This window comes from Xiphias gladius, chromosome 14, assembly GCF_016859285.1.
Source record: "Xiphias gladius isolate SHS-SW01 ecotype Sanya breed wild chromosome 14, ASM1685928v1, whole genome shotgun sequence".
Classification (NCBI taxonomy): Eukaryota; Metazoa; Chordata; class Actinopteri; order Istiophoriformes; family Xiphiidae; genus Xiphias; species Xiphias gladius.
This window is the reverse complement of record NC_053413.1, coordinates 8067337-8081302: the sequence shown is the minus strand read 5'-3', so window position 1 is coordinate 8081302 and position 13966 is coordinate 8067337. Positions and strand designations below refer to the sequence as shown.

The window sequence follows — 13966 nt, the reverse complement described above, 5'->3', positions numbered from 1 at the left end:
GAAAACACTGATTGCACCAGTTAGCTGTTGTAATACGTTCACAGTCTGTCTAGGGAGGATCATCTTGGTTTCGTCTGTCTGCACAAGTCTTGGACTGAGATTTAAAGTTACAATCATTAAGATGTTGATGAACTCATAAACCATATTTTATAACGTTTGTTGTTGGCATTTTTCTTCTGCAACATCCATTCATTCTATATAGTAGTTTTCATCGTTAGCGGCAGAGCCCACCATTCCCATCCTGGAATCGAATCGCTTACCTTCGCATATTTTCAACATTATTCGTTTTTTTTGCACTGGAAATCGATACATCAGTTGCTCTGGTGTATTTCTGGCAAAGTAGCTGCTCGGAGAGTGTTTGCTGCAGCATTAAATCACACTGACTGTTACTAGGTTAACCACTGGTGCCAAATCAACAAGGACTGAAATTTTTGGGATTACAACTTTAAAGTGAGCACAGCCTTAGCAGCCTTCAACAGAAAAATGTGACAGCAGCCTTGTAGTATCACACTCATACAGCATACAGCACATAATTGTGCACATTGATGCTCCAACATCAAAGAGAAGTACCAATTAAAACAATGGGTTTTTTAGTGGAGCGGGACTCTATATATAACAAATGTAATTGTTGCTTTGTCCATAAATTAGGAGATCATGATAGCTTCTTACGGCCTATATCACATCATCTGTTTTCCACTGATAAATCTGTAACCAGTCAACTATTTTAATTCATTTTATTTATGATGTCAGACGTTCATTAGAAAAAGCACAGATACATCAAATTGCAGCATATTTTTGGCTGTTTCACAGTCACAGTTTCGGATTTGATGCACCTCTCTCTAAGATGTTCTGGTGTGGAAGGACTTTGTCGTATATGAACCTATTTCTGTACAGTACGTTTTCTTAAAGTTTCTTCATTTAGAAATATAACGCACGTTGTTACTCACTTTTCCTAACTCTCAAGGATTCCCAAGTACCCTGCTGATGTGCACCTCAGCAGAGCTTTTGAGGCTGGGTAGTCCAGTCACTCTCCTCATTTCATACCCAGCCCACAGACTCAAACTGCTGACGTTACTGTCACCAGCCTGCTCCTCTTCAAAGTAGTCAGCCGTTCTTACAAGTCATTAGCTGAGGGTTAGGGTCAACCTTAAAGGCCTTGGCAAAGGAAAGCTTTCATTCGAGTTTCTTACACTTTCTCCGATTTGACCATTTTAAGAGAATTTTCAATCACCGAGCAACCTTCCACCTTATGCTCTTCGGAGGCCTTGATAAAGGAATCCTGCTGACGGGGCAGTAACCCCGAGGACAGTGGATGCTTGGTGGACAACAAGAAATCTCAACCATAGAGAATCACACAAACACACGATTGCATAATTCTGCATGTGTTCCGGTGCTATACTTTATAAGGGTTAAATACTAATCCACACACGTACTTTGACAGCTTAACCGGTGGAGTATCAGTGATTCACAGGAATCTGCGACGATGTCTGGTGCAAATTCCTTATATGGTGTCAACATAAAAATTCAAACAATGGATGGGAAAAGTAATGTGACGATAAAAAATGTAGGTCTGGAAAATCACTGGTATTTTTGCGTCACTATGATGTGAGTCTTTCATATAACTGAGGCTCACCTCTCACATACAGTCTGGATGCAGATTGGAGGAGCAGGCAGGCCACAGCTCACGTCCAGCCAATCAGAATGCAGCATGTCACAAACATCATCGTAGCGATGAGTCCATGTTCTCACAGCTTGAGGGTGTGAGGAGCAGAGTGAGAGGGCCAGGGCATGGTAAACAACTAGGACATACACATACACACACACACACACACACACAAACGCACACACTAACCATAGTGGACAAGCCTTCGCTTCCCATTAGTTTCAGTGCTGCCCTCAGGACGGGGTAAAAATACTTCACCACGAAGAGTTGGACCAAAACAATGCCAGTGTGCGCATTGTGTGGGTGTGTGAAAGACAGGCAGTGTTCGTCAGTGTACTCTCACCTTGCACTTACTCTCCTCTGCAAATAATTATTTTAATTGAGGAAACATAATTACTGTAATCTTGATGGGTCCAATTAAATGCTGTATTAAAGAAATGCCATACTTGTTACAAAAAGAATTTAAATATTTGTCATAAAACAAGCTAAATCTGTAACCATGCTGATTACTGGGAAGCCTGGTTTAGTCATGTAATCTCTTTACAGTGTATCAACAATAACTGGGTACAATTAGGATTTCAAGTCCTCTGAGTCATTTTCTATGTATTTTCTGGAGGAAGAAGCGGGAAAGAAACAGGAGCCATCGTGCTTTCCTCTATGCAGGGCATGTGTGGGTGTTTAAATCCTTCAGCCTGAAAAGGCAGCTTGTGCCTTAACACCCCCTCCCGAATTTCATATGCATCACACCATCATAGTATTCCCGCCTTATCAGCTTAAAGGAATAGTTGGACAATTTGGGAAATTCGCTTATTCGCTTTCTAGCCGAGTGTTAGATGACATACCATTCTCAAGTCGTACGCTAAATACGAAGCTGGCGCTAACAGGTGGTTAGCTTAACATAAAGACTAGCCGCAGGGATAAACAGCTAGACTGGCTCTGTCCAAAGTCTCATGTCTCATAATACATTATATATCTTTGTTTTATCTGTACAAAAAATGAAGGGTAAAAAAGGCAAGTTGTGGTTTTACTAAACTAAGCTTGGCTGAGCTGAACTGTGCCCTGGCTGCAGGTTCATATTAGATATGACATGAGTTGGTTTTTTTTTTGGTTTTTTTTGTATAGCTTAAACAAACAAGACATAATGTGTTCATTAGAAAGCTTTGGAGGTGCTGGCCTTTGGACCGAGCCAGGCTAGCTGTGTCCCCCTGTTTCCTGGCTTTGTGTTAACCTACGTGAGCTGGCTGCTGGCTGTAGCTTCATATTTAATGTATGGACATGAGAGTGTTATCGATCTTCTCATCTAACTCTTGGTTAGAAAATGAATAAGTGTCTTTCCCAAAATGTCTAGAACTATTATTTTAAATATAGTTCATATTTTGCATGTGTGTGTTGGATCTAGGGGTATTTCATACAGTCAGCATTGTGTTATGTAACTGAACACTTTGTTATGAAGTCTACATATATCCTGGGTCATACATTGTACTATATTGTCTTGTTACCCGCCGTCACCTCAACTTACTGTCATATCTCACAGTTATACACACTCACTCACTCACTCACACACACACACACACACCTTTCTACACCAGTCAAGCGATGATCAGTGACATTTGTACGATGTTCCTGCAGTCACTCGTGGTGAACGCAAACCATGCGCTCCCTATTTAGCTGATAGAGGATAAAAAAACAAGTGCCGCAAACCAAAGGGAGTGGGTGTGTATTCATACATATGTATAATGCTGTGAACACATGAAATTCAGATTTTTGAAGCAGTAATACAGATTTTCACATGTATGCCTCACTTTAGTAAGCGTTCCAGCTTTTTCCACAAGTATGAAACAAATGGTTCTGAACATCGTCTCTGTGTTTCTAGACCTATACATCTCGAGAGTGAGTGTGCACACAAGTGAGCCTATATATTTTCAGACACAAATGACACAACTGTATTTTCCTTCCTCATTTTGTACGCCACCAAACACAGATATATCCCCTCCTCTTCTATCCCAGGTCTGTTCTCAGGGTCCTTTTGACAAATCACCACATTAAATGTGGCCATTTTTAGGCACAGAACACTTCCCTCTGCTTATTGGTTTCAGATAAAACTGCAATATTTCCATTCATCTATTTCCGTTCATCGATGTTGTGCAACGCATTTGTCGAGCGCACATGCCACACACACTCACATGCAGGCACAAAAACGTGCACAGTGATACACACACCTCCTCTTTCTCCTTGGTCGTTAATAATGTACTGATGGACATACTGAGGTTATTGACCCATAGCCAGCCCATTAATCAAACAATACAACTAGCATATGATCATAATAAATATGCTCTAGATGAATGTCTTGCAGTAAGGAGAATAGACCCACTGCTCCCCAGAAGCTGAGACCAGAAGGACAAATTTGATAGAAAACAGATAAGATGAAGCTGAGGTATTTACACAAGCAACATATTCTTCCTGTGGAAATCTCTGTTTTGACAAGCAGAGCCACTAACATTCAGAGAAACATGTCATCCATACAAATCCTATGTAGACCGGTCCTGTCGGTCACTATCTGTTACCCATGTTCACATTGTCATTCAAACATATCTGTTTCCTAATTAGCTTTATAGATGGATGAAGATTTCCTGCTGTCTGGGTCCACTCATTAAGCAGGGATCGATTGGTCTATATGTAATATATAAGTGGTTGGGTAACCATCACAAGAGACTGAGCTGTTAGTTAGCCTGTCAATAATCTGAGCAATGGGCTTCAGCATCGCCCTGAAGATTTAAATGGTGTTGTTCTGACCTCTAGTGGCAGTGGGATTATACTACAGTAGAACGCAGTGGAACTAGAAGGCTCCTCTGGTTACCCATGTTTTTAGAATCTCAAGTTTCTTTTTTCATGGTGTTTAGATCTGATCCCTGGTTCACACCTCACCATGTTCTGACCCATCTTTTACACCTGTGGGTCGAAAAGATATTTAAGACACGTGAAGTGTGGCTTTTACATAAGCTCTAATGGTGAATCAAAAATTTCCACACTTGTCTGTGAGTTTTCTTAGATTTATATAATATGTTTGTACTATCATACTCTTTGATTTGTGGTATTTCTCTCTTATGTAGTTGGTCTGTTTCCTCGGAATTTGCTTTGTGACTGGTAGTTTGTTCATGCCCAAGGGTCCAAACAAATAAGCACCAAAATGTTTGCATATTTTAGGAGTTTATTTAATTTATTCGTTATGTAAATTGGGGTACATGGTAATTAATTCTGTTGCATTGAATACAGTTGCGTTGGTTTCTACAGTAGCAGGATGGAAGTGTTGAGCACTGTTTGGGGGTTGCTGTATTTATGGTGGTGGCATAGCCCAAGCAGGTAATGAAAAGTTTGGTCATGTGAGGATGTAAATATAGTATAATGTCTTCCATGATGGGGATTGGCTGGTGATGACGAATGATCTCAATATTTCTTTCTGGTATTGATACTGGTTTCTGTACAAGAAAAGAAAACAAACTTGAGATGCCATTGACAACGTAAGAACAAATCTGATGAAAACACTAGGAAGAAAAAAGTAGAAGCCCATGTACAATCACCTAGTAATGACATCGCAATGTCCAGGCGTCATATAAAATGTATAACATATAAACATAAACATGCTGCATTTTCATGTTATGCAAACATTTATCTGCAAAATGATACACTGGTTTAGTAGCATCATATTATAGAGTAATAGCATCAGGATAAATTGTCATTATAAACCACGGACTCGATGGCTGTATGGTACAAAGTCATAATGCTATGATGTCAACAGAATGTGGTATTGGCACGTGATATTGACATTAAGACACAATGACATTGATTCAATGATAGAGCCAAGAGGCACTGTATTGGTGGACTAAATATAAGGGGGATGTGGTGTGTTGACTAAACAACTGAGTATAGTGACTGTTAGGGTAAAGACTGGAAGGTTTCTTTAAAGAAGGCATTCAAAGAGGACTGAAAACGTTTTAATCATTATATAGTGGCCAAGGATAAACATCTGGAATGCTTTTCTGCACACTGTGGTGGGATGAGGGGGATTGTTGAAGATGCTTGTCAACAATTTTTCATTAGCCTCATTAGTAGGTGGTTGTCAGTTGTACTTGTTTAAGAGCCTTTTGGTTTCTCAGTTCTTCAATTACAGGTCAGTTGGTGGTGTCCATGATAGCACAGTATTTTTTTAACCATTCATGAATGAACTATGCTGCTTCCAATGAGTTCAGGTTCATCCCAAAGAAAAAGCCTGAATGCATGGCCTGAAGTATTCTAGCCCCTTCAGAACAGAGCATCAGCATCGGATTTGACACAGCGCGACACTGACCTCGACATGCTCGGAGAACATGCACAAGGACATCTGCATGCCTCAGTGTTGATGGGACATTCCAGCTGGCTGTCCGCGTGGATCCCAGGCAGCGGCAGATAAAATACGGACCTTCTTCTGCATGATTGTGTTGAACATTTACAGCCCAAGATAAAGGGTGTTGGGGGTCAGAGCCTTCCACAACCACCCTCACACTTCTCTTGCACACTTGCCTATTGTGGAGATGACTGAAGATGACTGAGGCAGAATATGGTATGGTCATGATACACTTATCGCTGGCCTACTTGCATTACATGTCATGGGTCATCATTAAGAACAACTGTCCAACATGCGTGGAAAATTAAAGTTCTTAAAGATATATACAAAAGGCAACAATTCACATTTGTGCTGTATTCCTATTTTTGTAGTTATGCTCTTTACACATGACCGAGGATTATTAGCGACACCTCCTGTACAAATACAGAAATATGTCAGTAATGCTCTGTCATTTAATTTTATTTGACTTGATATCCTTCATCATCTTTTTTTATTGTTTGTTCCCCAACTTAATACATTTTATTCTGCTTATAAAATGCTGTTGATCATAATTACAAAATTACTTTTCTGAATAAAACAACAGGAGTAGCCTTCAGTGAACGGTGATACAGAGTTTCCTTTTGAACCTCGACGCTTCTTAAAGAAGCTGGAACACATGTGACCTCCATTAGTCCTGTGACCTCTGACCTCTCAATGGAGTGGGCAAAAGTTGTATTTTTTTTTGCCAGGATCAGGTGTCCCATTAACCTAGGGAGTATAGAGTTCTTGAAAAGGTCATAAGTGAGACACTATACTGCTTTCACTATACTATATGACCTACAGTAGGCTCATCTTTATGCATTCCTCTGATCTTATGATTGCTTCTACTCTAGAGAATAGTACGTATACATGAAGCGAAGACAACATGTGCTCTCACTCTATCCATACTTCAGGAAACCTTCTTTATATTACATGGAGACAATAGTTTCAACACAGCTTGAGATAGTAAGACTGATTCAAAATCGGAAGGTCAAACCAAGACTAAAACTGACATTTTTGTAGACCTTGTTTCAGGTACACGATTGATGACTGCAAGTTAAGCATTGCAGCAAAAAAATGCTAAATAAATAGGGAGAGACAACAAGACAAAGTCAAAAACCTTGATAGATGAGAGCAGAGCTGTATAAAATGCTGTTATGTAGTGTGAGGAGCAGAGGAAAGCATCAGAGTTTCTTCCAGGCTTTTACATTGGTGTCTGGTCTATATTATGTACAATGTTCAGGTCATTTCATATTTACTGTAAATATGAGTTCATGTTAGCCCTCTGCAGCCATTGTAATGATTACATGCAAGCTATGTCGGCTGTTGCGTTGACATCAACAGTGGAGGGAGTTGACACCAAATACTGTGAATACAGTGTAAGACAGCTATGATCAGTGACCTTTGGAGTAAAGACACAAATACAGCATTATCTATCAATAGGCCTCTCAATATCCTATCAATTCATTTAAATGGGATTTTAAGTAAGGTTAATGGTTTACAGAAACAGAAATGTAGGTATCATCTCTAATTAGTGATATACTCTAAATGATATAAGTACGGGAAATACAATTTACATTTAGTTTTAGATTATTTAGCCTGTTTATGTATTAGTTTGCGGTCATGTCCAAGTGGTTCAGACACTTAGTTTTTTTTATTTATTTTTTTTGGTTGCTGCTTTCAAAGAATCCTTGGAAGGAAGAATTCGCCTGACAATATAATTTGAGGGTTTGTTGTGAGGAAATCTGCAATCACAGTAAACTAAAAGTTCTCCTATTCAGTGGTCACTTGGCTCGTCTCCGCCGTCTGGCACGGTTGCCCAGCAACAAGCCGTGGGCGGGGAGAGTGAAGACGGCGGCCAGTGGAGGGAGCGACGGGCGGAGCTTCTTCCAAGACCGGAGGCAGGAGGAGGGACGCGGGGCCGGACTCCTCAAACGCCGGTAGTGATTGAAACGTGGACGCGCCTTCAAAGTGTAGTCTGCAGACTTTGCATTGTTGCAGCCCTTCTCGCTGGTTCGCCGGGAGGTTTTTTTTTTCTCTTCTGGGACTCGGTAGACGGCTGGAGAAAAATGTCTAATGTCAACTGGAAGCCCTTTGTTTTCGGCGGGCTAGCTTCCGTGACGGCGGAATGCGGTAAGGGATGTGTGCAGCGCCGGGGAGGCCGAGCTGCCCGCACTACTGCTAACGATTTAAAGCCTGGTTGTGATTCATGAGCCGGTACCCCATGCCTTGCGTTGCAGGGACCTTCCCGATCGACCTCACCAAGACGCGTCTTCAAGTCCAAGGCCAGGTGGGCGACAGCAAATACCGAGAGATCCGCTACAGAGGCATGCTCCATGCTATAGTCCGGATTGGAAGAGAGGAGGGGCCCCGGGCACTGTATTCAGGGTCAGTATGGTGGATTTATGAGCTTGTGTGTGTGTTTTGGTGTCTCTATATCTTTAACTTCCAAACTTTGTATTAACTACGTAAGCACTGGACCCATTGTTTGATTATGATCCATCTGTACTTTGCGTTTCTTTCAAATGTCTACACTTCCTTTTTTGAGCACTTCCCTTTTTTTGTAACAGCCATTGTCTCACCTTCTGTTACCCCAAGCCTTTTGCATTCCCCTCAATCCAAAGCGGGGGGTCTGTCTTTGATTTGCCTGTCTCAAAGACTTATTTTTTCCTCGTGTGATAGGACTTTCGGGGATTTTTTTTTTTTTTTGTGTGTGGCTGAGACAGGAAGTGCAATTGTGCGTCTTTCAGCCCCCTGAGATATTGCGGTATTGGGTAATAAAAATAAACTTGACTGTTACAGAATAGCTCCTGCCATGCTGCGCCAGGCTTCCTATGGGACCATAAAAATTGGCACATACCAGAGTTTTAAGCGAATGCTGGTTGACAGACCAGAGGGTGAGTCCCAGTTTCTCTCTCTCTCTTCCTGACACACACACAATTCGGTGGGCTGGTCCTGCCCACCCATCAGCACATGCACATTCCTCTAGAAGGTCACATGGGAGGTGCAGATGTGTGTTTGTCCTATTTAAATAAGTTTCCTCATATTTTCTTCCTAAAAGCTCACTGTTGCGGTTTGTGCTTTTGTAAAACACTGTAAAGCTACAACTGTTGCTGTTTGATGCATGGTGTCAGATGTTGCCTATTCACAGTTGCAGTCTGCCTCTCCTCTTTCAGACGAGACATTGCTGACTAATGTGGTGTGTGGTGTTCTCTCTGGTGTCATCTCTTCCTCCATCGCCAACCCCACTGATGTGCTGAAGGTAGCTCTCTGCACACACGAGGATCGTGTTGGCTCTCGTTATTGTTCTCATGAAAACTGCCATGAAATGGCACTCTAAAGGTGTAGAACAGGTCTCCGTTTTTTGCAACTGCAAGGTGTGTCGAAATCTTCCACTGAAAAACACAGCAGTCTTCTTGCAACATTGCATTGTTTTTTGTTATACACATGTCTATAATTACCCGTGCAGCCTAAAGTAGGACTGTACTTCGGTGATTTTTTTTTCAATAACTGAGGGATTCGAATTTTCTGTCTTGAGAATGTAGGTGTTATCTTTTGGTAGCATGCCTAGTGGAGGGAAGGTAATCTTGGTGCTATCAAGACCCCACTTGGGGATTATTTATAGACTGAAGCCTCAAAAGCTTAACATAGTGTTCTGTAAATGATATGGGTGCATGAATATGGTGTGTGTGTGTGTGTGTGTGTGTGTGTGTGTGTGTGTGTGTGTGCGTGCACTTGTGTGCTTGCATACATGCTTATCTGCTCCATAAATGTTTTGCCTGGCTTCTTCTTGCCGCACTCGGTAAGGCATACAGAGTATGTGTTAGGGGTTAACAGACTAGTAGTTGTGGCTGCAGGTTTGGAACACTGCGGTGTGTTCTAGCTGCGCCCGCCAAGTCACCACAGAGCCAGACAGCGGACCAAGGCTGATCTGTAAACAGCAGCCATTATAAATGAAAACAAGTCAAGACTGGGCTGCAGAATTCCTGGAAGCAAAGAAAGAGAAAAATGCTTTAGGACAGTGAGCTTGCCAAAAATACTTAGACCTTTTTTTGCCTTTGCATTCCAATGGGAGATTGACTATTACATTCCACACTGGGTGTGCATGCTTTCATTGTCCCAAGTTCAAGTTTATGCACATTACCTTGGTCTTTTCTCCCAGATCCGCATGCAGGCTCAGGGAAATGTGATCCAGGGCAGTATGATGGGTAACTTCATCAACATATACCAAGAGGAGGGGACAAGAGGCCTGTGGAAGGTACAGAAAGCCTGAAAATGCTTAATTTGATAAATGACCTCAGTGTCAATGGGTTTGAGGTAGCAAGGACCCCAAACTTTGATGTTACAATCTTCCTCTTCCCTCGCCATCAGGGTGTCTCCCTAACAGCTCAGCGGGCAGCCATCGTGGTCGGGGTAGAGCTACCGGTCTATGACATCACCAAAAAGCATCTGATCCTGTCGGGTTACATGGGGGACACCGTGTACACACACTTCTTGTAAGTTTGCCGAGTAACCTGCAGATCCCCTTCTTGTCTCTCTCATCCGGTGTTATCGACGGCAGGAAATTGCTTGTCAGAGCAAGACATACTTTGATACCTTAAGGTGGATCCAGTACCAGAGAAATGAAGATTAAAAAAGCAGACTCATGTTCACTTCTTGAAAGGCCAGTAACACATTTCAAGTCGCAAGATTACAATTGGAAATGGAATAAAGAAATCAGGAATTTTGCTATTATAGACCAGTAGTCATTTTTAGTTTGTCCAGCACGTATATTTGCTATCGCTGCTGAAAATGTCCTGCAAAATCACAAATCCTACTCTGTAATTGCACCAACCTTCATTACAAAAGAGGTGGAATTAACACTCTTCTTTGCTGCTCACATTCAACATTAGCAGCAAGGTACTGTACTGTATTTGAGACAATACTCAGCAGTGGAAACAGCAGCCGCTTCAAAATACACTGTATTTCTGGATATCAGAGCAGGGGTGCAGTATTGCCACGTTTGTATTTTAGCCAACAAAAGCTCACTTCAGCGGGTGTATTTATAGCAGCAAATGCTTGGACATTCCATTTGTACTTTGCGATGTTTTCTATTTGGAGAAAATGGCACTGCTTACTGCATATAGCTAAAACTACTTTTCAACATTAAACAATCAGTGTGTTTTAGGTAACATTCTCAGTCTTGCGGGAAGCATTGTGTTGTACATTTGTTACAGATCACACACCATGGCAATGACTGTTTAATACCGAAGACTCAAATAAGGGACAAAAGAGAACCTGCTCTTTGTGGCCCACAGGTCCAGCTTTGTGTGCGGTCTGGCCGGGGCTTTGGCCTCGAACCCTGTTGACGTAGTCCGGACACGTATGATGAACCAGAGAGGAGGAGCTCTGTACCAGGGAACACTGGACTGTTTACTGCAGGTCAGTCAAAACTCCTGAGGGGGAGAAAATCGACATCCGATGGATTATGTAATTTAGATGGTGTTGGTAGATGTTCACATGACGTCCAGGCATCTTGATGACTTTTATCTGTAACTGATCATGCAAATATATTGATATTTAAAGCAGCCAACCGTGTCATGCTAATTACATGTTTCCTGTGGATCCGTAGATTTTCAAAATATAATGTTATAAAAAGTCTTATGTTAAATTGTGATAGTCCTTAAATTTTAAGATGACATCTAGACATATGAGAAATCATATTGAGCTACAGGATTTACTTATATTTTAAACATAAGAGCTTTTGATCTTTGGTCTGTCATTTGAGTTAGGTTTGAGTGTTACATACAGTTCATTTCAATTTTAACAATTTTATTATTTTATGTCATTTTGCATACATTTATCATATGTAGATACATATCAATATCAGAAAAATATGCTTATATATTGTGATATTGATTTCAAACGTAGTGACTAGCCCTTTGTTCTGCTGTGGAAGCAATATAAGGTTTTCTTTTTCAAGGTTTTAAAAAGCGTTAAATTTGATTTCAAAATGGGTGGCACAATCTTGTATTAGATTTTTAGACATCATAATCATTAGTGTATTGCTTTACCTCCAGTGATGAATAATATTTAATATCATGTAGCAATGTTAATTATCTAGATCAAACTTTAATGTCACTGAATTTGCAGTCCTAGTTATTAACCAGCCACAGAGAACTCTGGGACAATTATCAGAGGGTAATAAGATTAAGTGGCTTTTTAATCCATTTGGTTTCTTTTTAGACGTGGCGTTCCGAGGGATTCATGGCCCTCTACAAGGGTTTCTTTCCCAACTGGCTGCGCCTGGGACCGTGGAACATCATTGTATCCTTTAACCATCTCATTAGTGCACCAGGCTGTTTACATGTATCCTAGGTGATGCAATATCTTCTGAGCTGGAAAAATCATAAGCTCTGTTATGCGTTCAGTGACGTGTAGCTTTCCAAGCCATGCTTTCGTGGAGGAAAGCTTAGCTTAATGCTAGTTAACCCAGTTATGTAACTTTGAGAGTATTGCCTTGGTATTCCTATGCCCCTGGTTAGAGAGGAGATGAGGGGGTCCTTGGGGTGGTGGTCGTGGGTTTGGGGGGGGTAAGAGAAAGGGAGAAGGGTGGGGAGGGAGTTGAGAGAGAACTCAATGAGAGTCTTTCTGCAGGGGCCAAGATCTGATTAAAGATGAGGCAGGGAAATATACTCATCATGCTCTAACCAGGCCTGGAAAATGTAATAAGATTATTGACTTGTTAGAGCAGGGTAGGCCGAGGTAACAAGGAGACAGTAACAAATGAGGCTTTGAGCTGAAGTAGAGAGAGCCAAAAAATCTCAGTGTGCCTCACATTCTGCTCAATTATCAGAGGGTAATAAGATAAAGTGGGTTCAACTAAAATTTCTCCTCTTTTTGCCTGTGTTCCTTTACTCCATGCCCAGTTCTTCCTCACTTACGAACAGCTGAAGAATATCAATGTGTGATTGGCAGAGCGATAGAGTGAAGAAGCAACAAGTATGAGCACACGCTCCGAGACGAGCTGAGAGGACCAAAATCGGGAATGGCTGGATGGGAATGGTTCCCTTATGGAACCACTGACAGCAGGTTTCATGTAGACCCATGTCAGGGGCGATATGAGATTTTGTCTGATTCCTGTTTGGACTATGTCTCCTGAAGCCTGTGGCAAGTGTGGAAGGGACTGTGACACAAACAAGCACTCATATCTGATGTTTTATGTCATCCAAATGCTACTTTAGGCTTAACAGCTCATTTAAATTGGATATATATTGGCGCCTCAGATCCATGTCACCTAATTTATTGACCGAGATATTGGAACGAATTGTAGGAAGCAGTCCCAGACACTTGTTTGTTGTTGTTATTTCAGTCATAAGCTGTTTTTAAAAATGACTCTAATGTCACGAGGAGAACAGACAAGGGTATTCAGTCTAATACACTTTGGTCTCCAAATTGAGTGCCTTAGTTTGTGATACAGGCTGTCTACGCCTGAGCTGCAGAAAGACTGAGAATGTCGGATAGCAACTGACAATCGCAGTCATCGTTCCCTTTTGAAAAGCCAAAATGTCTGTGTGCATGAGTCAACAAACTTGGACAAGGATCTGGTGGTGGGGGTGGGGGGGGGTGTTTCTCTATACTTCTAAATTGAGAAAATGGTATTAGGAAAGGTGAAATGGTTTATTATTCTAAGAGTCTCCATGGAGTATTTACAAACTTAAGAGCCAAGAATACATCACTGTGTACTGTAATAAATAAGTTATATAAACAGCCAGAAGACCAGTCTGGGTGCTCGGTCAGGACACACATATCACATGCCCAAATGTGGTGAGACTAGTGGTCCTTCATGCCAGCAAGGGCAGAAAGCAAATATAGCCTCGGGCAACTGGGGGACGACACAATGGACTCCCTGGGCTCTGTAGCCA

General features: G+C 41.5%; 1 protein-coding gene across 1 annotated transcript; it reads left to right on the top strand.

Moving 5' to 3' along the window:
• The first annotated feature begins 7959 nt into the window (after positions 1-7959).
• Positions 7960-13641, top strand: LOC120798872 (kidney mitochondrial carrier protein 1). The gene is made up of 9 exons (XM_040143655.1): positions 7960-8195; positions 8303-8450; positions 8865-8959; positions 9239-9324; positions 10225-10320; positions 10434-10558; positions 11360-11483; positions 12288-12368; positions 12971-13641. Exons 1-9 carry the CDS (start codon positions 8132-8134, stop codon positions 13010-13012), a joined length of 861 nt encoding a protein of 286 aa, XP_039999589.1. The 5' UTR covers positions 7960-8131; the 3' UTR covers positions 13013-13641.
• The last annotated feature ends 325 nt before the right edge of the window (positions 13642-13966 follow it).